Genomic DNA, 20,605 nt, shown 5'->3' on the forward strand with positions numbered 1-20,605 from the left:
AGACTCCGTCTCAAAAAAAACCAAAACAAAAAATGAAAATTAGCTGAGTGTAGTGGTGGGTGCCTGTAGTTCCAGCTACTTGGGAGGCACAGGTAGGGGAATTGCTTGAACCTGGGAGTTGGAGGTTGCAGTGAGTCAAGATCATGCCACTGTACTCCAGCCTGGGTGGCAGAGTGAGAGTCCATCTCAAAAAAAAAAAAAAAAAAAGTTCACAAACATGCAAGATAATTTCAAGGGGGTGAGAAGTCCTAACAAGAACATAAAGCCGGGTGTCATGGTCGAGAATGAGGGGTAAGGAGTACTAACCGACACAGGAAGGGCAGGAAGGAAGAGAGAATGGATTGAGGAAGCTCTCCGCGGTGTGTGAACAACGCTCTAGACCAGGGATCCCCAACCCCTGGGCTGCAGACAGGTAGACAGGTAGAGGTCTGCGGCCTGTTAGGAACGGGGCTGCATAGTAGGAGGTGAGTGGCAGGCGAGTGAGCAAACTTCATCTGTATTTACAGCCGCTTCCCATCACTTGCATTACTGCCTGAGCTCTGCCTCCTATCAGATCAGCAGCAGATTATCATAGGAGCGTGAACCCCATTGTGAACTGTGCATGCCGGGGATCTAGGTTGTGCACTCCTTATGACAATCTAATGCCTGATGATCTGTCACTGTCTCCCATTGCCCCCGGGTGAGACCATCTGGTTGCAGGAAAACAAGCTTCGGCTCCCACTGATTCTACATTATAGTGAGATGTATAATTATTTCATTACATATTATAATGTGATAATATTAGAAATAAAGTGCACAATAAATGAAATGCGCTTGAATCATCCCAAAACATTCCTCACCCCCAGTCTGTGGAAAAACTGTCTTCCACGAAACCGGTTGCTTGTACCAGAAAGGTTGTGGGCTGGTGCTCCAGACAGAGGTAACTGCACGTACAAAGGGCCTGGGGCAGGAATGGACCTTGGAAGTTCTGAGTAACAAAGAGGCTAGGCAGCCTGAGTGCTGTCACCAAGGAAGGGACAGATAGGAGATGTGGACAGAGAGGTGAGCAGGCCCAGGCCAAGCAAGGTCTTGGCAGCCCTGGCGAGGAGATGCCAGTTTATCCAAAGAGCAGTGGGCAGCCGTAGGAGGTTTTCAGCCGGAAGTGATGTGGTCAGGTTTACATTTTTTAAAAGTGTCCTCTGGCTGTTGGTGGGGAGAAGGAATGGCCAGTTGCTGGGGACAAACAGGGACAAGCAGATCACCAGGGCGAGAGGCGAGAGCTGCTTCTGTCTTGCCACTCCATGCATTCCTGTCTTCCGCCTGCCTGTTTTTAGTGAGGCTGTGGCTATTGAGGAAGACTGGGCTGCAGGGGACACCAAGGCCCTGCTGACTGGTTGTAGCAGGGCCAGACGGAGCTCTGGGTGTTGGTGGCATGGAGGGCCGGCTGCCTGTGCCTAATTAAATGCTGGCTCCAGCCATCCGCTCCCTAGAAGGGTCTTGCAGCTCCTGCAAATGAGGATGAGGCCCATTCATTCCCTGGAAACTTAATTAGCTGGGTATGGAGGGCTCCATCTCTAGTGACAGATTTTATTGCCTGCTGAGTCACCACGAGGACAAGCTGTATCTTAAATATCTGTCTTGTGCCTTTTAAAGTGTGGTTTTGTTCAGAGGGATGGACTAGAGGAGGGGGAGAAAATCCACAACAGACCCTCAGAACAAGGCCTGTCACTCAATGGATATTTAATTATCGCCTTGGAGGAATCTGACACTACTTGCATCTTTCAAAGAGCTGTTCTCAGCGCCATCAGACTGACCTCCCATTTCTATGACATATATTTTGTAGAGCACTCTTGTTTTCTTGAAAGGAAATTTATAGGTAACAAAAGCTACCTATGCATGTCATTTCCAGAAAATCAATATAATGCTCTAACTGCAATCTACAGGAAAAATAAAAGGAAAGCAATTTATAATGAAGATAAATTTCAATATGAAATTCCCCCAGCACATCCATCAAGAAGGCACAACACAGTAGTCAGGCAGACGCCTGCACCTAGACACAGATTCACTGGGAATGTGACAATTACAAGGGCAGATGGGTGGGCAGGCGACATTTGCCATTCAAATCCTTTGGCGTAGCACTGTCATCGGGGATGGGACTTTCAGAAATAAGGAATGACTCTTGGGAAAGTTTTGCACTCAAGTATAATATTGCCTCCATTTTCTTGTTCCGTACATTCCTGGGAATATGCAAAAACCCTCCAGTATTTACATATAAAATAGACGCAGGTTCAAGACTCAGATGACAATAAACATAAAATAATCCACCCATATGAGTGATGTGGTAGGAAACTCAGAAGCTATGTGGAATACAATGCAATGTGGGGGCCACGTGGGCTCTGCTGTGCAGAGCAGCACGTCAAATTCCTTCCTGTCTCCGCCCCCAGGAAGCCAGCAAAGTCAAATCCTTCACCATCACCGGCAATGCTGTCACAGAGTTTAACCCCTAGGGGGCGGTGTGCTCCCTTGAGAACCACCAGCTTAGAAAGAAGTTTGCAAGCCGGTGGCCTGCGGACCAATCCATCCCTCAGGTGTGTTTGCTGTGGGCCTGCGTGGTGTTTTCAGTTGCTCATTCTTAAAAAGTAGAGTGAACAGTCCACAGTTGAAATCTGGGCACCCCTTCCCCACCCAGTCTGCCTCTCTGCTTTGGGCTACCTGCCAGCCCTCTATGCATTTGGAGCCCCCAGGCTAGAACGGGTTCACACAGGAATGGCAGAGGAAGCCCCGCTCCCGGCCTCGGTGTAGGAGCTCGGTTTCCCTTCATTTGCTCAAATCCCCTGCGACACAGATGGATTCCCAAAGGACTCGCTGTGTGGGCTGGCACAACCTGCTGGCCCCAGGATGGATGGTGTCTGCTGCTCGGAGAACAGGAACCTGTCCTGAGACCCTGACCCGAGACCCAGGAAGGTTTGGGAAGACAGATCAAGGTACTGGGAGCATAAGGGGAAGTGAGTGCAGGGATGAGGAGGAGATTGGATTACAGATGAGGAATCACGGAAAGCACTCACCTAAAGTTCGATAGCCACCACCCCCTGCGTTTTTATTGCCCCTTCTCAATGCTGTGTGTCACTCCCCACTTCCAAAAGATTTTGTTTGATTAGGCTCTATTCTTCTTTCTTTTTTAGAGACAAGGTCTCACTCTGTTGCCCAGGCCGAAGTACAGTGGTGTGATCATGGCTTACTGCAGCCTCAAACTCCTAGGCTCAAGTGATCCTCCTGCCTCAGCCTCCCAAGGAGCTGGGACTACAAGCATGGACCACCATGTCCAGCTAATTTTTTTTTCTTCAAATTTTTTGTAAAGATACGGGTCTTACTATGTTGCCCAGGCTGGTCTCAAACTCCTGGCCTCAAGAGATCCTCCTGCCTTGACCTTTCCAAGTGCCGGGATTACAGGCCCAGCCATAGGCTCTATTCTCATGCTGTCCAAGAGTCCTTTCTGTGCCAATGGAAACATCCTCTATGTGCATTATCCAGTATAGAACCCATGTGCGCCTACTAATACCTGAACCATGGCTAGTGCACCTGAGAAACTGAAATGCTAATTGTAATTAACGTAAAGTTAAATAGCTCCCTGTGGCTAGTGGCAACGGTATTGGGCCATGTGGCTCCAGCCTAACTCATTCCAGAATGTTCAGGGAGTCGCAGCTAGCACCTAGGAGAGGACTACAAAAGGTCTCATGCACTCTGAAACCCCCTGGAAGCCTCTTGAGGCCCAGGAGACAGGGTGTGCCTGTCTGTCACCACAGTCACCCTTCCCTCACTTTTGACCCTGCAGCTGTTTCAACGCCCACTGCAGGTGGAGATTCCTTGAGAGAAACCATGGTTGGGAAGGGAAGGCTACGCATGGAACTGATCTGCAGGGCGGCCACGTTCCTCCCCACCCAGGACCACAGCTGGGGCAGTGAAGAGGGGAAGAGCGGCAGGTTTGCTCAGTTTGACATCGGCTCTGCAGCCTTTATTGGGGGGGCGGATTAATGTGTGAAAGAACCCAGCCGTCACGAGCTGAACTGTTCCTCAAAATATATGCTCAAGTCCTTGCTGAGGTACCTGTGAGGGTGACCGTGTTTGTAACATGGTGTTGTAAGATGAAGTTACGCTGGATCAGAGCGGGCTCTAGTCCAATCACTGGTGTCCTGACACAAGAGGGAAATTTGGACACTGATTCAGAGAGGAGCAGGCCACGGGAAGAGAGGGACCCACAGGGAGGAGGCTGCATGAAGATGAAGGCAGAGGCTGGAGTGATGCGGCCACAAGCCAAGGGGTGCCAAGATTCCCAGCAACCCCCAGGAACTCAAGGGCAAAGGACCCTCCCCTGAAGCCTGCAGGGAAAGCGTGGCCCTGATGATGCTTGATTTTGGGGTTCTGGCTCCCGGAACTGTGAAAAACGCCTTTTGTTCTAAGCCACCCAGTCTGTGGTCCACTAGGGAAGTGGATACACCTGCTAAGGGGGTGGGACAGAGAGGGTGTCACCTGGAAACAAATGGAAACCCTGCCCCATCGGCCTCACATCAGCTTCCTCTTTCCCTGTGGCCACTTCCTCTTACGGCGCAGGGAACCTCTCCTCCTGGGTTTGTGGGCACAGGTCACATATCACTCAGGGTGGCGTCTTATCACAGGCACTGGGTGACTAGTGCTTATATGTCACAACACTGCTGCACAGATGGAGAGACTGACGCCCAGAGGGGATGAGGTCTCAGCTCAAGGTCACAAGGGTGCTTAAGGCGGAGTCTAATTCTTTAGACTCTTGCTCAAAACAAGTGCTTCACTTATTTCGAAATCTGAGGTCTTAGAGAAAGGAAGTGACTATCAAATTAGAGGAAGAAATTTCGCTTGAAGATGTGCACGGAGGCGGCAAATCCGTGCCTCTCGAGGACACGCTGGGTCAGCCTGGGTCCCAGGAGGGGCTGTGCAATCCCCGTGGATACTCGGATCCCCACAATGGGGAAGGCTGGGTCCTCGCTGCAGAGAGACAGGAAGGCTACCTGCTGTGAGCAGTGGATACACTCCACGGGGTGAATGGAGAGGCTCTGCTGTCCCCCCACAGGCCGGAGAGGGGGAGGGAAGATGGGCAGATGAGAGGCAGCTGGACCGAGGGAAGAAGGGAGCTGTGTGTGTGTGTGCGTGCGTGCGTGCACACTTGTGTGCACTCAAGGGGAGAGGAAGAGAGCAGGGAGCAAACCCAGGAGAAGAGCCAAGCAAAGAGAAGGCTGCCATTGTGAAGGCAGGGACAGCTGCACCAGGGGCCCAGGGACGGCATCCCGGGAATAATTTCAGTCTTCTCTTCCCTGTGTGTGCAGAGAGGCTGAGAAGAAAGAGGGGGAAAGGCTGAGATGGTGGGAGTGGGGGAGGAGAGGAGAGAAACGGGAGAGGAGAAAGGAGTGTGGAAGAGATGGGGGTGGGCTGCTGGCGGGGACAGAATGTGGAGACTCAGTCACCACTCATCCTAGGAAGGTCTCCTGAGCACCTACGATGGGGTGGGCACTCTCTAGGCCTGGCAACCCGTGAGGGCACAGAACAGAGGCCGCTGCTTCCAGGGAGCTGGCATTTTATTTATTTATTTTTGAGATAGAGTCTCATTCTGTCACCCAAGTGACAGAGTGTAGTGGTGTGATCTCGGCTCACTGCAACCTCCACCTCCCTGGTTCCAGTGGTTCTCCTGCCTCAGCCTCCCGAGTAGCTGAGATTACAGGCATGCACCACCACATCTAGCTAATTTTTGTATTTTTAGTAGAGATGGGGTTTCACCATGTTGGCTAGGCTAGTCTCAAACTCCTGACCTCAAGTGATCCACCCGCCTCAGCCTCCCAAAGTGTTAGAATTACTGGCGTGAGCCACCACGCCTGGCCTGAGAGCTGGCATTTTAGAAACGAGACAATCAACGAGACAAATGGGCAGAATACACAGTCAGTGGTGTTCAGTGGTGATGGGGGCACTGGTGGGAAAAAACTGGGATGAACAGGAGGCATGGAGTAGTCAAGGAAGGCTTCTTTGAGGAGGCAGCATTGGAACACAGACACGAGGAAAGTGCAGACGTGTAGAAGTTTTGAGAAAAGGAAAGAAGTGCAAAGCACTGTGAGTGGGTGCATGTCAGGTGTGGCTGACTGCTTGAGAAGCTGTGGCTGGAGGACAACGACTGAGGGGAGACCAGGAGGCTGAGAGGGTTCAGAGAGAAGGGAAGGATCATTGGGACCCTGAGGTGGCTGTCGGGGCCTCTACCCTGAGTAGGTGGGAGCCAAGGAGGGCTCTGCCCAGAGGAGAAAGAGCATCTGAACTAGGTTCTGACCAGACCCCTCTGGCTGCTGCATTGAAAACAGACCAAGGGGTCATAAAGGCGGAAGCTGGGGGATCCCAGGAGAAACCTGGAACAGGGCAGGCAGGGAAGACAGTGGCGCGGATGGGCTGGTGGCAGCAGAGGGGACTCTGGGCATATTTTGAAGGCAGAGCTGACAGGGTTTGCTGATGAACTGAATGTGGAGTGTGAAAGGAATAGGAAAAAAAAATCAAGAATGGCACTAAGGTTTTGGCCCGAGCAACTGGAAAACTGGAGGTGCCGAGGAGAAGCCTGTGAGAGGCGCCGGGGAGGCGGGGGACCAGGAAGTGATGCTGGACTCATGCTTGATGTCCTGGGGAGAGCTCTGGGGCGACGGCCAGGAGGCAGAGGGGCCAGGGTGGATGGGGTTCAGGGCAAGGGGCTAAGGGTAGATCCAGAGGGTGGCAGGGAAAGAGGGGCGTTGGGCCACTTTATAGCATCGCAGAGGAGGACGGCCCACGCAGCAGCCCTCCTGCCCCTGCGGTCCTGAATGAAACCGCTTTAGGGAAAAAACAAGTCTCATTTGTTGGGGATGCCAAAATGCCCAGCGGGCGCCTTTCCATCCTCTTGTGTGAGAGGGCGATGGGGTGCCCCAAGTGTCCCTCCATGGTGGGGTCATCAGGACACAGAGGCCCCCCAGACCCTGGTGAGGGTAGCTGCCCAAGGCTGATGGCCAGGTTCCGGTCCTCAGCCGACCTCTCTACCCAGCTTTGTGCGAGAAGAGTGAAAATAACTGGGGCACTCAGGGCCAAACCCCAAAACAGGCTCCAACTGAGAGCCCTGGCAAAGCCTGGTCTTGTAAGGAGCATGTACCCCCTGCTCCCCTGACGCATTTTAGAACATGATGCGGAAGGGCAGAGGGCCCGCCACCATCTCTGCGAAAGTCTGGACCGGATGGCAGAAGCTGGGGCTGGGAAACAACTTCAGAACTGCCAGATTCAGGTGTGGAAGGAGAAAGGCATTATCCCAATGGGGAGAAAATGGCACTCCAATCTAGTTCACCAGAAAGAGCTGGAAAAGGTTGCCTTTTTGTTGTTGTTACTTTTTTTTGAGATGGAGTCTCATTCTGTCACCAGGCTGGAGTGCAGTGGTGCAATCTCGGCTCACTGCAACCTCCGCCTCCTGGGTTCAAGTGATTCTCATACCTCAGCCTCCCTAGTAGCTGGGATTACAGGCGCCCACCACCACACTCAGCTAATTTTTGTATTTTTAGTAGAGACAGGTTTCACTATGTTGGCCAGGCTAGTCTCAAACTCCTGACCTTGTGATCCACCCTCCTCGGCTTCCCAGAGTGCTGGGATTACAGGCATGAGCCACTGTGCCCGGCCAGCTGATGTTACTTTTTTTTTGTTTTTTGTTTGCCAAAGGCAGTGTAGTAAAATTGTGCTCGGCACTCCAGTATGCTTTTCCTTATTCTTTCCAGCAGCCCTTGATTTCTACCTGGCAGTCCAAGTGCTGGGGAAAAAGGGACTCAGCCAGCTGCTGCAGAGCAGGTGACCCACGCTGGGCAAGTTGGCACAAACCATGTGCTTTATATGATGATTGGCTCAGGGGCTGGCATGTGACTCAGGGTGGTCCAATCAGAAGGGATCTCATGCCTTGAGCATTCTGGAAAAGGATGCTGTCTTGCTCCTGCCAGATGTGGACAAGGAGGCACACAGCTGCTGGAGTGCCAGCCACCATCTCCAGACCTCCAGCCTCGTGATATGATCATGATACTCGTAAACCACGAGATCCGACTCTGCCTGCTACTCACCTGTATCTTCTCTGTTTTTGTTTTTTTTTTTTTTTTTTTGAGACAGAGTCTTACTCTGTCACCCAGGCTAGAGTGCAGTGGTGCGATCTCGGCTCACTGCAACCTCCGCCTCCCAGGTTCAAGCAATTCTCCTGTCTCAGCCTCCCCTGTAGCTGGGATTACAGGTGTACATCACCATGCCTGGCTGATTTTTGTATTTTTAGTAGAGACGGGGTTTCACCATGTTGGTCAGGCTGGTCTTGAACTCCTGACCTCAGGTGATCCGCCCATCTCTGCCTCCCAAAGTGCTGGGGTCACAGGCTTCAGTCACCGTGCCTGGTCTGTTTAGGGAGCAAAAAATTCAATGTTTTTGAAGCCAGCTGCAGTCGGGGTTCCTGTCCGTTGGATCTAAAGGCAATCTATTGCCATGAGCATCACACATCTTCAAGAGCAAACAGGGCAGCCAGGAAGTGTGTTCCCTTGCTCAAGCAGAACTCACACATCAACATCACCTCCTCAGAACCGAGGGGGACACAGCCAGAGTAAAATTGCTGAGTGGAAGGTGATGTCCATTTTCAGCTTTGCCAGAAATTGGCAAACTGCTCTTCAAAGTGGAGGGAACAATTTACCATCATACTGCTAGCGCATATGATTTCCTGTTTTCCTACATTCTCACCAACATTTGGTGCGATGGGACCTCTTCATATTTGCCGTGGTCATGGCTGGGATGTGATAATGCACTGTTGGCTGCGTTTGCATTTTGCTGATTACCAGAGGCTGAGCACGTGCTGCCACATTTTGATCCATGAGTGCAACTTACCACGACATTCATCAGAACACCGGCCTGAGGTGGGCTGTGTGATGTCGTGCTATTGTGCAAATCGTCATCGTCATTGCTAACTTTTTTTATTATTGTTTTTTAAAAATTGAGAAGGGATCTCACTATTTTGCCCAAGCTGGTCTCGAACCCCTGGCGTCGCCCAAGCTGGTCTCGAACCCCTGGCCTCAGGTGATCCTGCCGCTTTGGCCCCCCAGAGTGTTGGAATTACAGGTGTGAGCCACTGCACCCAGCCATCATTGCTAAATTTCCCAAGTGCCTACCATGACCATGTACCAGACACTGTTCTAATGTATTTAATCTTCACAAAACTCTATGAGTTAAGTGACATTATTAACCGTGGTTGAGGTGGCCAAGACACAGAAGCTAAATAACTTGTCCAAGTTCATGCAGGCAGAAAGCAGCAGAGACTGGATTCGAACCCAGGCAAAGCTAATGCCCTCAACCACTCTGCAGAGAGCTGGGAGGTGTCTCATTCTGGGAACACTGTACAACTTTGACTTGTGGATATGTAAGTGATCACAGGCAGGGCAACAGCACTTCAACTGCTGAACTGTGTTAAAGGATGATATAAAACCTTTGTAAAAACTGAGGATGTGGCCAGGTGCGGTGGCTCACGCCTGTAATCCTAGCCCTTTGGGAGGCCGAGGAGGGTGGATTGCTTGAGGTCAGGAGTTCGAGGTCAGCCTGGCCAACATGGTGAAACCCCGTCTCTATTAAAAATACAAAAAATTAGCTGGGCGTGGTGGCACCCACCTGTAATCCTAGTTAGTGGGGAGGCTGAGGCAGGAGAATCGCTTGAATCCGGGAGGTGGAGGTTGCAGTGAGCTGAGATTGTGCCACTGCACTCCAGCATGGGCAACAGAGTGAGACCCTGTATCAAAAACAAACAAAAAAACAAACAAAACAAAAAACCTGAGGATGCAATTGATCCTTCCAAGGGGTATTCATATCTGAGATCCAAGTCCCTCAAGTTGTAAGAAGCCATACAGAGAAATATTCATGAACAAATTGATATTTATCCTGCTTAAACTTAGCTTCTCTCATTTTGTCCTTTGTCAATCTCCACTGAAAACATGGGGCCATGCAAAGCAAGATCACTGCAAAATGAAATTGCAAATCTTTTAAAAGATGCAGGGTTTCTAAAATCAATTAAAATGACGCTGGAAGATAGCTCAAAAAACACATGCAAATCCACTGACGAATAATTACCTGGTCTATAAAGATACTACATGAAAGAGAAGAGACTATTGAGAAGGATGATGAAGTATGAGATGCACTTCACAGGGGAAGATTCAGATGTCAAAGAATTAGGAGAGGCCCTTGAAAAAATTGATCAAATCCTCAAATACTTTTGCAAAAATGTCCCTAGTGAAGTAAAGGATATCACCTTGTGCCATCCATTTAAATTTGTGAAACACATCATATTCCTCCCTACACTTCGTCAATTCACTTGCTTGAAGAATCAACTCATTAGTTGCAACTAGAGCCCAATATTTGTTAAATATCATTAGATGCAACCTAACAGAGGGCCGGGTGCGTTGGCTCATGCATGTAATCCCAGCACGTTGGGAGGCCAAGGCAGGTGGATCACTTGAGGCCAGGAGTTTGAGACCAGCTTGGCCAACATGGCAAAACCCCATCTCTACAAAAAATACAAAAATTAGTCAGGCATAGTGGCAGGCGTCTGTAATCTCAGCTATTCAGGAGGCTGAGACAGGAGAATCGCTTGAACCCAGGAGGCAGAGGTTGTAGTGAGCTGAGACTGTGCCACTGCACTCCAGTCTGGGCGACAGAGCAAGACTCTGTCTCAGAAAAAGAAAAAAAGAGATGTAACATGACAGAGTTATTCTCGAAACATTGTAGTTTCATTTCAAGATCAAATACCTTACTAAATACATTAAAAGCGCTATTTATTATGAAATGTTGGTCCACTTAAGTAGCATTTTTCTGGGGTCAGTCTTCCTCAGTTTGGGCTGATCTCCTCTATTCAGAGTATCACAAACACAAATGGCTAATAACCGTTAGGGTGGCCTAGACTTTACTTGTCCTTCAGTATCCATTTTCTTCTTCTCCCACAGTAAAATAACTTTCATCTGGGCAAATGTCCACCTAGAATAAGACTACATTTCCCAGGCCCCTTTGCTGCCATGCATGGCCATGTGGCTTGTTTCTCACCAATGGGAAATAAGGAGAAATGGAGTCGGAGTCTCTGACCACTTCATAGAGCAGGGCCACCAGAACAAGTTGGAATTTTATTTGACATCTCCAGTCTCTCTCACACACACGGCCAAACTTAAATCCAACTGAACCAACTTTGCTAGGTGGCCACGTGAACACAGGGTTTAACATGGCTGAAGACTCAGCAGGAACAATTTACTTTTGGTCCTTGGGGGATTAAAAATTTACAGTATATTCTAATACGTATGTACAAATTAATCTAAAAGGAAAAAATAATCTAAAAGGTTTTGAATTCATTATAGATTTTTGTCATTTTTCTTAGTCAACACTGATCAGTATAACATATCATGCAGTTGGATCTTTAAAAACATTTCCACTTTAAACAACAACTCAATATAAAACTCAAACCTGAGCTTCCTAGCTGTCAGGGCAAAGAGGGAAACTATACAGGGTATGTGGCTCTTATTATGTAATAACCAGGAGTACACCAGTTCATCAGACTAAACAGGTGTTTTCAGGGTCCTGAGTTCTGAAAGTAAGGCTGGAATGGGATTCTTTGTAGAGTGGCATTCTAAATATAATGAATAAAATTCTCAGTGGCAGTTTTACAAAAACGTAAATGTTCTCTGTATCTGGCTCTTTACACCTGACATTACGCTCCCAGTCTTCATGAGGGTATAATAATGAAGCACAGTTGAATAAAAGCACTTATTTAGGGAGACAGCTTTTTGGTGATTTGCATACATTCAAGGACAAGTTTGGGAAATCCACTTTAGAGAATGTTTATTCTTGAAATGATTGATTTTCTCTTGTCGCCTGTAAGATTTTGAAACACTAGCCTTTAGCTCCCACCCTGAGCCCTCAAAATGGCATAGAATATATGAGTTTCCTTTCAGTCTGATGAATACTATTTCCATGCCCCCTCTGAATTCCCATGATCTTGCATTCCATTTTGATTATGCCACAAACACCTCACTTTGACTCTGGGCAGGTCTCTTTTTTTGGGCTGCAGTGGCCCTGGCTGTGAAATGAGGGGGATTGATGAGAACAGGTCTAGGGTCTTTACTGATCTTCCAGCATCCAAAACGAAAGGTTTCTGTACAGACCTTTCACCCAGAGGTTGTGAAAAGAGAGTCTGTGAGCCACACACTCACTCCTCAGACATATTTTCTTTGGCCCCCAGTATACATTAAAGAAAAAATAAGCTGTGCCGGCATATTTAAAATAAGATTTTCAGTGAAATATTCAGACTTTAAAACATTTCAAGGCTGGTCACTCTTGAGTGCATGGCTGTACTTTCTAGACCCAAGTTGCAGGTGCATCTTCAATAAGGGCCCACTGCTCTGCTGCGGGCCTGCCTGTCCTGCTTCTGCTAGCAACATCCAGGCCCCTGCCAATCATCTAGGGTGGTGGCCATGGTAACTTCTGACACATGTGGCTTTCTGCAGAGGCTCAGGGGAACCAACAGGTGGTTGATTCTGCATAATGGCACGCACAATACACAGGAACAAGGTATAGGAACGAGGCCTTCCTAGTTCTCAGCAGAACATACTTTCTAGGTGATTCTGGCTATGGGATGAGGCTGTAAGAAGACACACCTTACTGGCTTGCTCCCCACACCAAAGCATCCCTGCCAGCCCACACTGTGTATCTGAGAGGAAGCTGCCTAGCCTCGAGGGCTGCAGGTCCAGCGCTGCGGACAGGGCTGAAGGAGTCCATCCTTCCCTTGTGGCACTCCCACCCAAACAAACCCCTTGTCACTTGGATGCAACTTCCTGGGGTTGCAACATCTGAGCCACAATATCTTGATTTCACAACCGCCGCGGCTTCTTACCCAAGGCGGGGAGTATTTATTTACTTTTAATTAAAGCAAGTTAAATGAATTGAGTCTGGAGGGTTTTGCAATGGTGCTAGAGGTAAGTGACTATACTGTAATTGCATCTCTACCTCAGACAACCAGCCTGGCAGGTGAGCCTTCAGAGCCCACCAAAGACCTCTTGCAGGATAAGCAAACAGGAACTGGGTCGCCCTCCACCCAGGATGACACGGGTGAGTGTGGACAGTCAACCACCATGTCAGTTTCTGCACCACCTTGGTTACTGCCACTTAGAAAGTGACCACACAGCCCCATTATCTGTTCCCCTCCATGAATTCCCATCCCCCACCCCCATGTTTTGGAACCTTCTTCCAAGCTAATGGTTTGAAGTCAACAAAACAGTCCCTGATGGGCTTAATAACTATTAACAGAGGATGCAAACTCAGGCATGGGCACCTTATGGCCTCTCCACACTATAATTCATAGTTTGAAAAGACTCACTTTTTTGGGGGACTCAAATTCCTTTGACAAGGTCACTTTACATCACTACTGTAGGCAAATAAATCTGTATTTCTTTAATACACATAGAAATAAATGCACAACTCTGAAATTATAAGAGAGTTGCTCTAGGGGCTATCCAGAATCAACTCGGGTACCGCAGTGGTGTGCAGACCACACCTAGGGACGCCCGCCCTGGCTGTCACTCCCTTCCTGCACCTGCCCCCGTCCCTGCTCACCTGTCCGGTAGCCAGTGCTATTGAGGTACACGGCAAAGGTGCGGCTCTCATGCTGTGCCTGCCAGGAGGGCGAGGAGCAGTTCTCGTTGTTGGTGTAGGTGTTGTGGTTGTGGACGTACTTGCCGGTGAGGATGGAGGAGCGTGAGGGGCAGCACATGGGTGTGGTCACGAAGGCGTTGATGAAGTGCGCCCCGCCCTGCTCCATGATGCGCCGGGTCTTGTTCATCACCTGCATGGAACCTGCAAGTCAAGGGTGGAAGTAAGGCGCAGGGCAGGAGACCCAGGGGGCACCGGCACCGGGGGGCTCTCAGCATGTGGCATCCCTAGGTCTGGAGTGGACACATTCTGCAGACCTACGGGGCAGGGGCCACTGCTGCACGGTGGGACCGTCCTGCACAATCAGGAAGGACCCTGGGTCCCGAGTCCACCTGGACACTGTTGAGGTCCAGGTCTGGAGTCTGGAGGATTTTGCAATGGTGCTGGAGGTGAGTGACTGTAAGTGACTGTACTGTCACTGTCCTGTACTGTAATTGTGTCTCTACCTGCAAGGCAGGTAAAAACCTGTTTATAAATGACCTGAGACTGGAATCAAACTGTTTTACAAATTTTAAACACAACATTGTTTTTGCAGGGTATTAATATACATTGCTTTGTTTTTTCTTTTGGAAACCAACCACCATGTAAATTGAGGGAAGATCATACTTTGTTTTCTTTGGAACCTTCCCAATAATTGTTTGCTCTTACTGAAATCTGGTCACGCCAACCTGGTGGCAAACCTTCTCCCTGAGTATTGCCTGGCTGAGGTGCTCTGCCATCAGCCACAAACCCTGCTGGCCTCTTGTCCACACTTTTCTTCGAGCCTGGAACCCACCACCCCTCACCCCAAATCCAACCCATCGGCCTAGTACACCTCTCGTAGGGAGCCTCTGGCACCACCGTGGGCTTGAGAGCTCTGAGCACTCTTGTAGCGTGTGTCCTGAGTACTGATCATACCCCAGGCTTCGAGGTTTCGGTCATGCCTGCTCTTGTTTCTTTTTTTCTTTGTTTTTTTTTTTTTTTTTTTTTTTTTGAGACAGAGTCTTGCTCTGTTGCCCAGGCTGGAGTGCAGTGGTATGATCTTGACTCACTGCAATCTCTGCTTCCCGGGTTCAAGCGATTCTCCTGCCTCAGCCTCCCAAGTAGCCCCTATACGCAGCTAGTTTCTGTATTTTTAGTAGAGACGACGTTTCGCCATGTTGGCCAGGCTGGTCTGGAACTTCTGACCTCAAATGATCTGCCTGCCTCTGCCTCCCAAAGTGCTGTCATTACAGTCATGAACCACCTTGCCTGGCCATGCCTGCTCTTGTTTCTCAACCAAGCTGTAAGCAGAGCAAGACACTTAGGAAGAAAGGCAAGAAGGAAGGAAGGAAGCAAATGAACGTGTGTGGGAGCCCTACTGTGTGCAGGCCACGGTCCCAGGAGGGCAAAGGCCATGTGCTCTGCTCAGCGCTGAATCCTCAGCACTGCTGCCGTGTGTGACACACAGTGGGTACTCAACATAGGTGTGACGAGTGCATGCTCAATTGTATGCTGTGGTTGGTACCCAGACCCTTAGTGATTTGATGGAAATATTCCATGGAAACCCTCTCTCTTTCTTCTATGGCCATCCTTGGTTTTTCCCCTTTTCCTTGCAGTTCTTAAGGTGTGCAATGGGTTGAATGGTGCCCCCGTCCCCTAAAGATAAGACCATGTCCTAATTTCTGGAAGCTGTGAATGTGACCATATTTGGAAAGAGGGTGGTATGGTTTGGCTGTGTCCCCACCCAAATCTCATCTTGAATTGTGGCTCCCATATTTCCCACGTGTTGTGAGAGGGATCTGATGAGAGACAGTTGAATCATGGGGGTTGTTTCCCCCATACTGTTCTCTTGGTAGTGAATAAGTCTCACGAGATTTGATGGTTTTATAAAGGTTTTCCCTTTTGCTTGATTCTCATTCTCTCTTGCCTACCGCCATGTAAGATGTGCCTTTCACCTTCTGCCATGATCCTGAGGCCTCCCCAGCCACATGGAACAGAGTCCATTAAACCTCTTTTTCTTTCTAAATTACCCAGTCTCAGGTATATCTTTATCAGCAGCATGAAGACAGACCAATAGAGGGTGTCTTTGCAGATGCAATTAAATTGAGGCTACTGAAATGAGATTTGTTCTGGATTCCCCAGGTGGGCCCTAAATCCAGTGACAAGTGTCCACATAGGACACAAAGTGGAGAAGACGCACAGGCACAGAGGGGAAGGCCACATTCAAAGGGAAGCAGAGACTGGAGGGATGCACGTACAAGCCAAGGAACAAGGAACTCCTAGGGTCCCCAGGGTTGGAAGAGGCAAGGAAGGGCTCTCCCCTAGAGCATTCTGAGGAAGCACAGCCACGCTAACACCTTGATTTTGGACTTCCGGCCTCCAGAACTGTTGAGAGAGTAAATTTCTGTTGTTTTAAGCCACCCAGTTTGTGATTTGTTAGCACAGCAGTGGGAAACCAAAACAGGGTCTACCAGGCATGTGAGGGCTGTGATCCCAATCACCTAGCAACCCCCTAGAAACCTGAAAACAAGCATCAGACCCACCGCAGCCTCCTGGGATCTGGGGAAGGCCCTCTGCTCACCAATCAGCTGCTTCTACTTTGAATTTTTACCACCAATCAAGTCACCAAGGTCGTGCCCTTGAGGTCCCAGGATTGCACACTGGCCGCCCTCCTACCTCCTGGCCCCTGCCTCAGCCGTACCCCCAGCCTGGGATGCTCTCACTCCTCCAATCACAGGGCTACCTCTGTCTCCTTCAAGTTATTGATCAGACACCACCTTCTTGGAGAGGCCTTCCCTGGCCTGTATTGCAACCACCTCCCGCAACCCACAGCACTCTCCACTCTGCTTCCCCGCTCCGTGTCTCTCCACAGCAGTTACTGTCCTCAAACATAAGTCATTTTGATTTCACTTATTTGTATGTTGCTGCCTTCACCACAAGGGCAGGGACTCAGCCTACTTTGTTCACTGCCTAGCACAGTGCCTGGCACATAATGTGCTCAACAGAGACCAGCTAAATTAACACATAAAATACTATCTTACACTCGGGTTTTCATATCTCAGGAGTCCAAACCGGTTGGTGTCCACAGATCTGTGTGTTGGTGTCTTGTAGAGTGGATTTTAAAAATGTGACATTAAATAGCATCACACAGAATATGTGCTCTCCAGTTTGCCACACTCCCCTGTGCTCCCTACAGTCTTACACCACCTGCGCCCACTCTCATTACCTGCCCGACCCCTGAAGGCTTGGGTGTTGCAACCTTCTGATATATCTAAGGAACTGAGAGCACTCCAACTTATTCCTGGGGAAGAGGGCAGTCTTCTATGCCAATAATAATCATTATAATTAATAGTGGCGACTATCACTGGCTGAATGCTTATGGCTGGGCTGAAGACATTCATCACTTAATTCTCCCAATGGCCCATTTTACAGAAGAGGGAACTGAACCTGGGGAGCTGAATGACTGGCTAAGGCTGCACAGCTGGGAAGGCAGTGAAGACTCAAGCCTAGCAGAGGCGGGGTGTTGAGTTTCACGTTCACAAAATGTCATAGTCACACGGGAGGTGGTAACAGTGTCCTGAGGAAGTGCAGAGAGGTCCCCGTGCTCTTGGTCCACTCTTGGCTTCAGTTAAGCTCAGAATGGTCCCTTGGTGACCCAGAAGGGGGTCCTCTAGTGGTGACTTCATCAGGCACACCAGGGGTGGTGGTGGCCCAGGGTCACATCACCAAACACCAGGGATGCTGGTGGTGTGAAAGGCCACTGGGAGCTCCAGGCAGGGGATGGCATTGCCTTAGATTAATTGCGTGGCTTGGTTTCCTTCTACTTAGGGCAAGTAACCTCAGCTTTTCCTTTAGGGTAGTGGAAATCCTCTTAAAACAACAACAACAATAAACAATTGCAGCCGATTTTTAAAAAGTAAATAATCATACAAGTGGCACACAGATATATGATGAAAATTGTGAGGGAATGATTAGAATTTGGCAATCATTGGCTTGGTACAACCCGGACCTGACATCCCTTGATGTGTGGCTTGGTACAACCCTGACATCCATTGATGTCATTCGGCTGTCGATTAGACCTCGGATGCCACACCCACAGCCGAGCCCTGATGTCACCATCCCTCCTGCTCCTCCCGAAGCCACTCCCCTTTCCTCCGGGTACTTGGGCAATCATCTTGGCTACGGTTCCTCCCATCTTTCAGTTCCCACATCCAATCCATCAGCAAAGCCTGTTGCCCTCTCTTCAACGTAAACATCCACGATTGGACCCTTGCCACCTCCCCCGTGGGTCAGGCGATCATCCTCTCTCCCTGAAATCAGGCCAGTTGCTTCCTGATTGGACTCCAGTCACTTATTCCCCACGGTGTAGCCAGTCTCCTCTCCTGACACTCTCCGGGGCTCCTGCTCACTCAGAGGAGCCCAAGTCTTTCTGGCCATCCACAGAGTGTGGTGGGACCCAATCCCCTCCCTCCCTAACCCCATCCCCCTCTCCGCCCACTCTCTGCAGCCACAGGGTCCCCTGCTCTGTCCACAGACTGACCAGGCGTGCTCCCATCCCAGAGCCTGCGCCCTGCTGTTCCTTCTGCCTGGAAGACCTCTCCCCCGGAGCCCCGCAGCGGTGCCCTCACCCCCTTCTTGTCTTTACTCAAAAGTTCCCTTCTCCGTGGAGCCTTCCCTGGCCCCCAATATTTTCTACTCCCTTCCTTGCCTGACATTTTCAACCCTGCACTCATCATCTAACACACGATATACTTTTATGTATTTATCTACTGATCCCGTTTGCTGTCCCCTGTGACTTTTGATGGCTCCACAGCTCAGCCTAGAACAGTGCCTGGCACGCAGTGGGTGCTCATAAATATTTCTTAAATGCACGAGTCCAGAGCACCCCAAGTGGAATCAATCCTTTGCTCCCTGGTCCCAAACACTAAGGAGAAAGGACGAAGCAGCTGGTAGTGAGAGCTCAGCCTCTCTCGGTCTCCAGACCCTGCAGAAAGGACAAAAGCTGGCCACCCACCTAACTGGTCAGACCCTTCTCCTGGAAGGGAACGCAGGGCAGGCCGTCACCTGATGAAATCACCTGCACTCCGCAGCCCCCAGTGCTGCCTTGGCAAACAGTGAACAGCCTCCAGAACCATTTCTTGTTTTTAATGGGCTCAGATCCAGGGTCTCGAAATGCTTAGATTTCCTTCCTCCTCATTCCAGAGGAAGCGAGCTGTGAGGTGCTCTTGGCCAGCACTCACCCTTCCCAAATCAGCTGGCGGAGGAGTGCTGTGTCAATCCACGAGTAAAGGACAACAGTGCCCCGGAATGACAGCAGCATCTGTGCATGGGCAGTGCTATGTGCTAAGCCTCCCCTTGGGGACAGTAACCTGCTTTATTAAAACTGCCATAGCGACGAGGCTGTGTAAACCTACCTCTGTAACACAAAAACATATGATCTCATCCCCTTGCCCAGCCCCAGCCCTAATGCAGAAGGACAGCTCCGACGGGAGGGAAGGACCTGAACAACGCGGTCACACAGAAATGAAAAGGCCAGTTTTCAAGCTTTTCAATGCAGCTGGGCCAGCCAACCTCAACTTCTTTCGTCCAACATAAACCTGGGGACATGCAGACAAAAACAGACCTGGTTTCTTTCCATGACCAAACCTTCCCACCATACTGGGTTGAGGGTGAGGTCACTCTGACACCTCTGTGACTCTGATGGGCTGGAGAGGCCTCACCCCCAGGCCCATCTGTTGGGATTTAAACTTGGGGGCCCAAACCACCCAACTGCTAGAATGCAGTTTCTCCCATGACTGCCTCCCCATTCACGGTGGCTTTTTGGGGGCCTCTCTGTGTACCACTGTGCTATCATTTGTTTGATATTTTTATTTAATGTGATTTAAGAAAAAACCCTTTAATCTCAATCCAAGTTAACTACGTTGAGTTAGAGAATTAAGGTGTGAGTTATATATATATATTTTTGGATGCACCATCCAGTAAGTCCATCGTTTATAAAATCAATGTTTTGCTGACCTGCCACAGATGACAACGTTGCCAGTGTCATAGGAAATGCTGAATGAATTTGCTCTTCTAAAGGTCTAAGTCAGAGCAAACACTATCTATGGGGACTTAGCAAGGTGCCAGGGAGTTTCAGGATTCAAAACATGATTTTTTTTTTTTTTTTTGCCATTCCTGAGGCTTAGGTGGCTCCTATCTGTTGGAGGCCTGCTTCAGCTGGGAGCAGGAGAACCCTGCACCCCCCCAGACAAATCCCTGTGGCCCTCAACTTGGGTGATTTTGATATATAACTAGTGAGATGCCTTCCTATGGCTAGTTTCTTAAAATTATAGATATTATTAGAGTCTGTGATGGCAAGGCCTCCTAGGGAAAGCAGCAGAAGGAAGAATGGGGCAGGGAGAAAAATAAAGGCGGAGTCAGTAAACACAGGACCTTGACTTAAATTCACTCTAATCACTGTTTTCTCTGCCTGGACTATTACAGTAGGCTCCCAAGCTGTTCTTCTATTCTCCGTTTGGTGGCCAGAGGCTTTTTCTTTTGAGACAGGGTCTTACTCTGCTGCCCAGGCTGGAGTGCAGTAGTGCGATCACGGCTCACTGCAGCCTTGACCTCCCCAGGTTCAGGTGATCCTCCCACCTCCGCCTCCTGAGTAGCTGGAATTACAGGTGTACACTACCACACTCAGCTAATTTTTGTATTTTTTGTACAGGTGGGGCTTCACCATGTTGCCTGGGCTGGTCTTGAACTGCTGGGCTCAAGTGATCCTCCTTCCTTGGCCTCCCAAAGTGTTGGGATAACAGGCATGAGCCACCATGCCTGCCTGTCCACGACTTCTTTTAAAACAGTCAGTGAAATCATCATATTTGTTGCTCTTTGTCTTCCAGTGACTGCCCGC

At 49.6% G+C, this 20,605-nt stretch overlaps 1 protein-coding gene across 14 annotated transcripts in view; it reads right to left on the reverse strand.

Moving 5' to 3' along the window:
* Positions 1 to 20,605, reverse strand: part of SULF2 (sulfatase 2) — a 135,644-nt gene that overhangs the window by 73,505 nt on the left and 41,534 nt on the right. For all 14 annotated transcript variants that reach the window (XM_063702221.1, XM_063702222.1, XM_063702220.1 and 11 more), the window contains exon 3: positions 13,654 to 13,893. In XM_063702221.1, the coding sequence (XP_063558291.1) occupies positions 13,654 to 13,893 (240 nt within the window). The remainder of the gene's footprint in view (positions 1 to 13,653; positions 13,894 to 20,605) is intronic.

The sequence above is a fragment of the Gorilla gorilla genome, chromosome 21 (genome assembly GCF_029281585.2).
Source record: "Gorilla gorilla gorilla isolate KB3781 chromosome 21, NHGRI_mGorGor1-v2.1_pri, whole genome shotgun sequence".
Classification (NCBI taxonomy): Eukaryota; Metazoa; Chordata; class Mammalia; order Primates; family Hominidae; genus Gorilla; species Gorilla gorilla.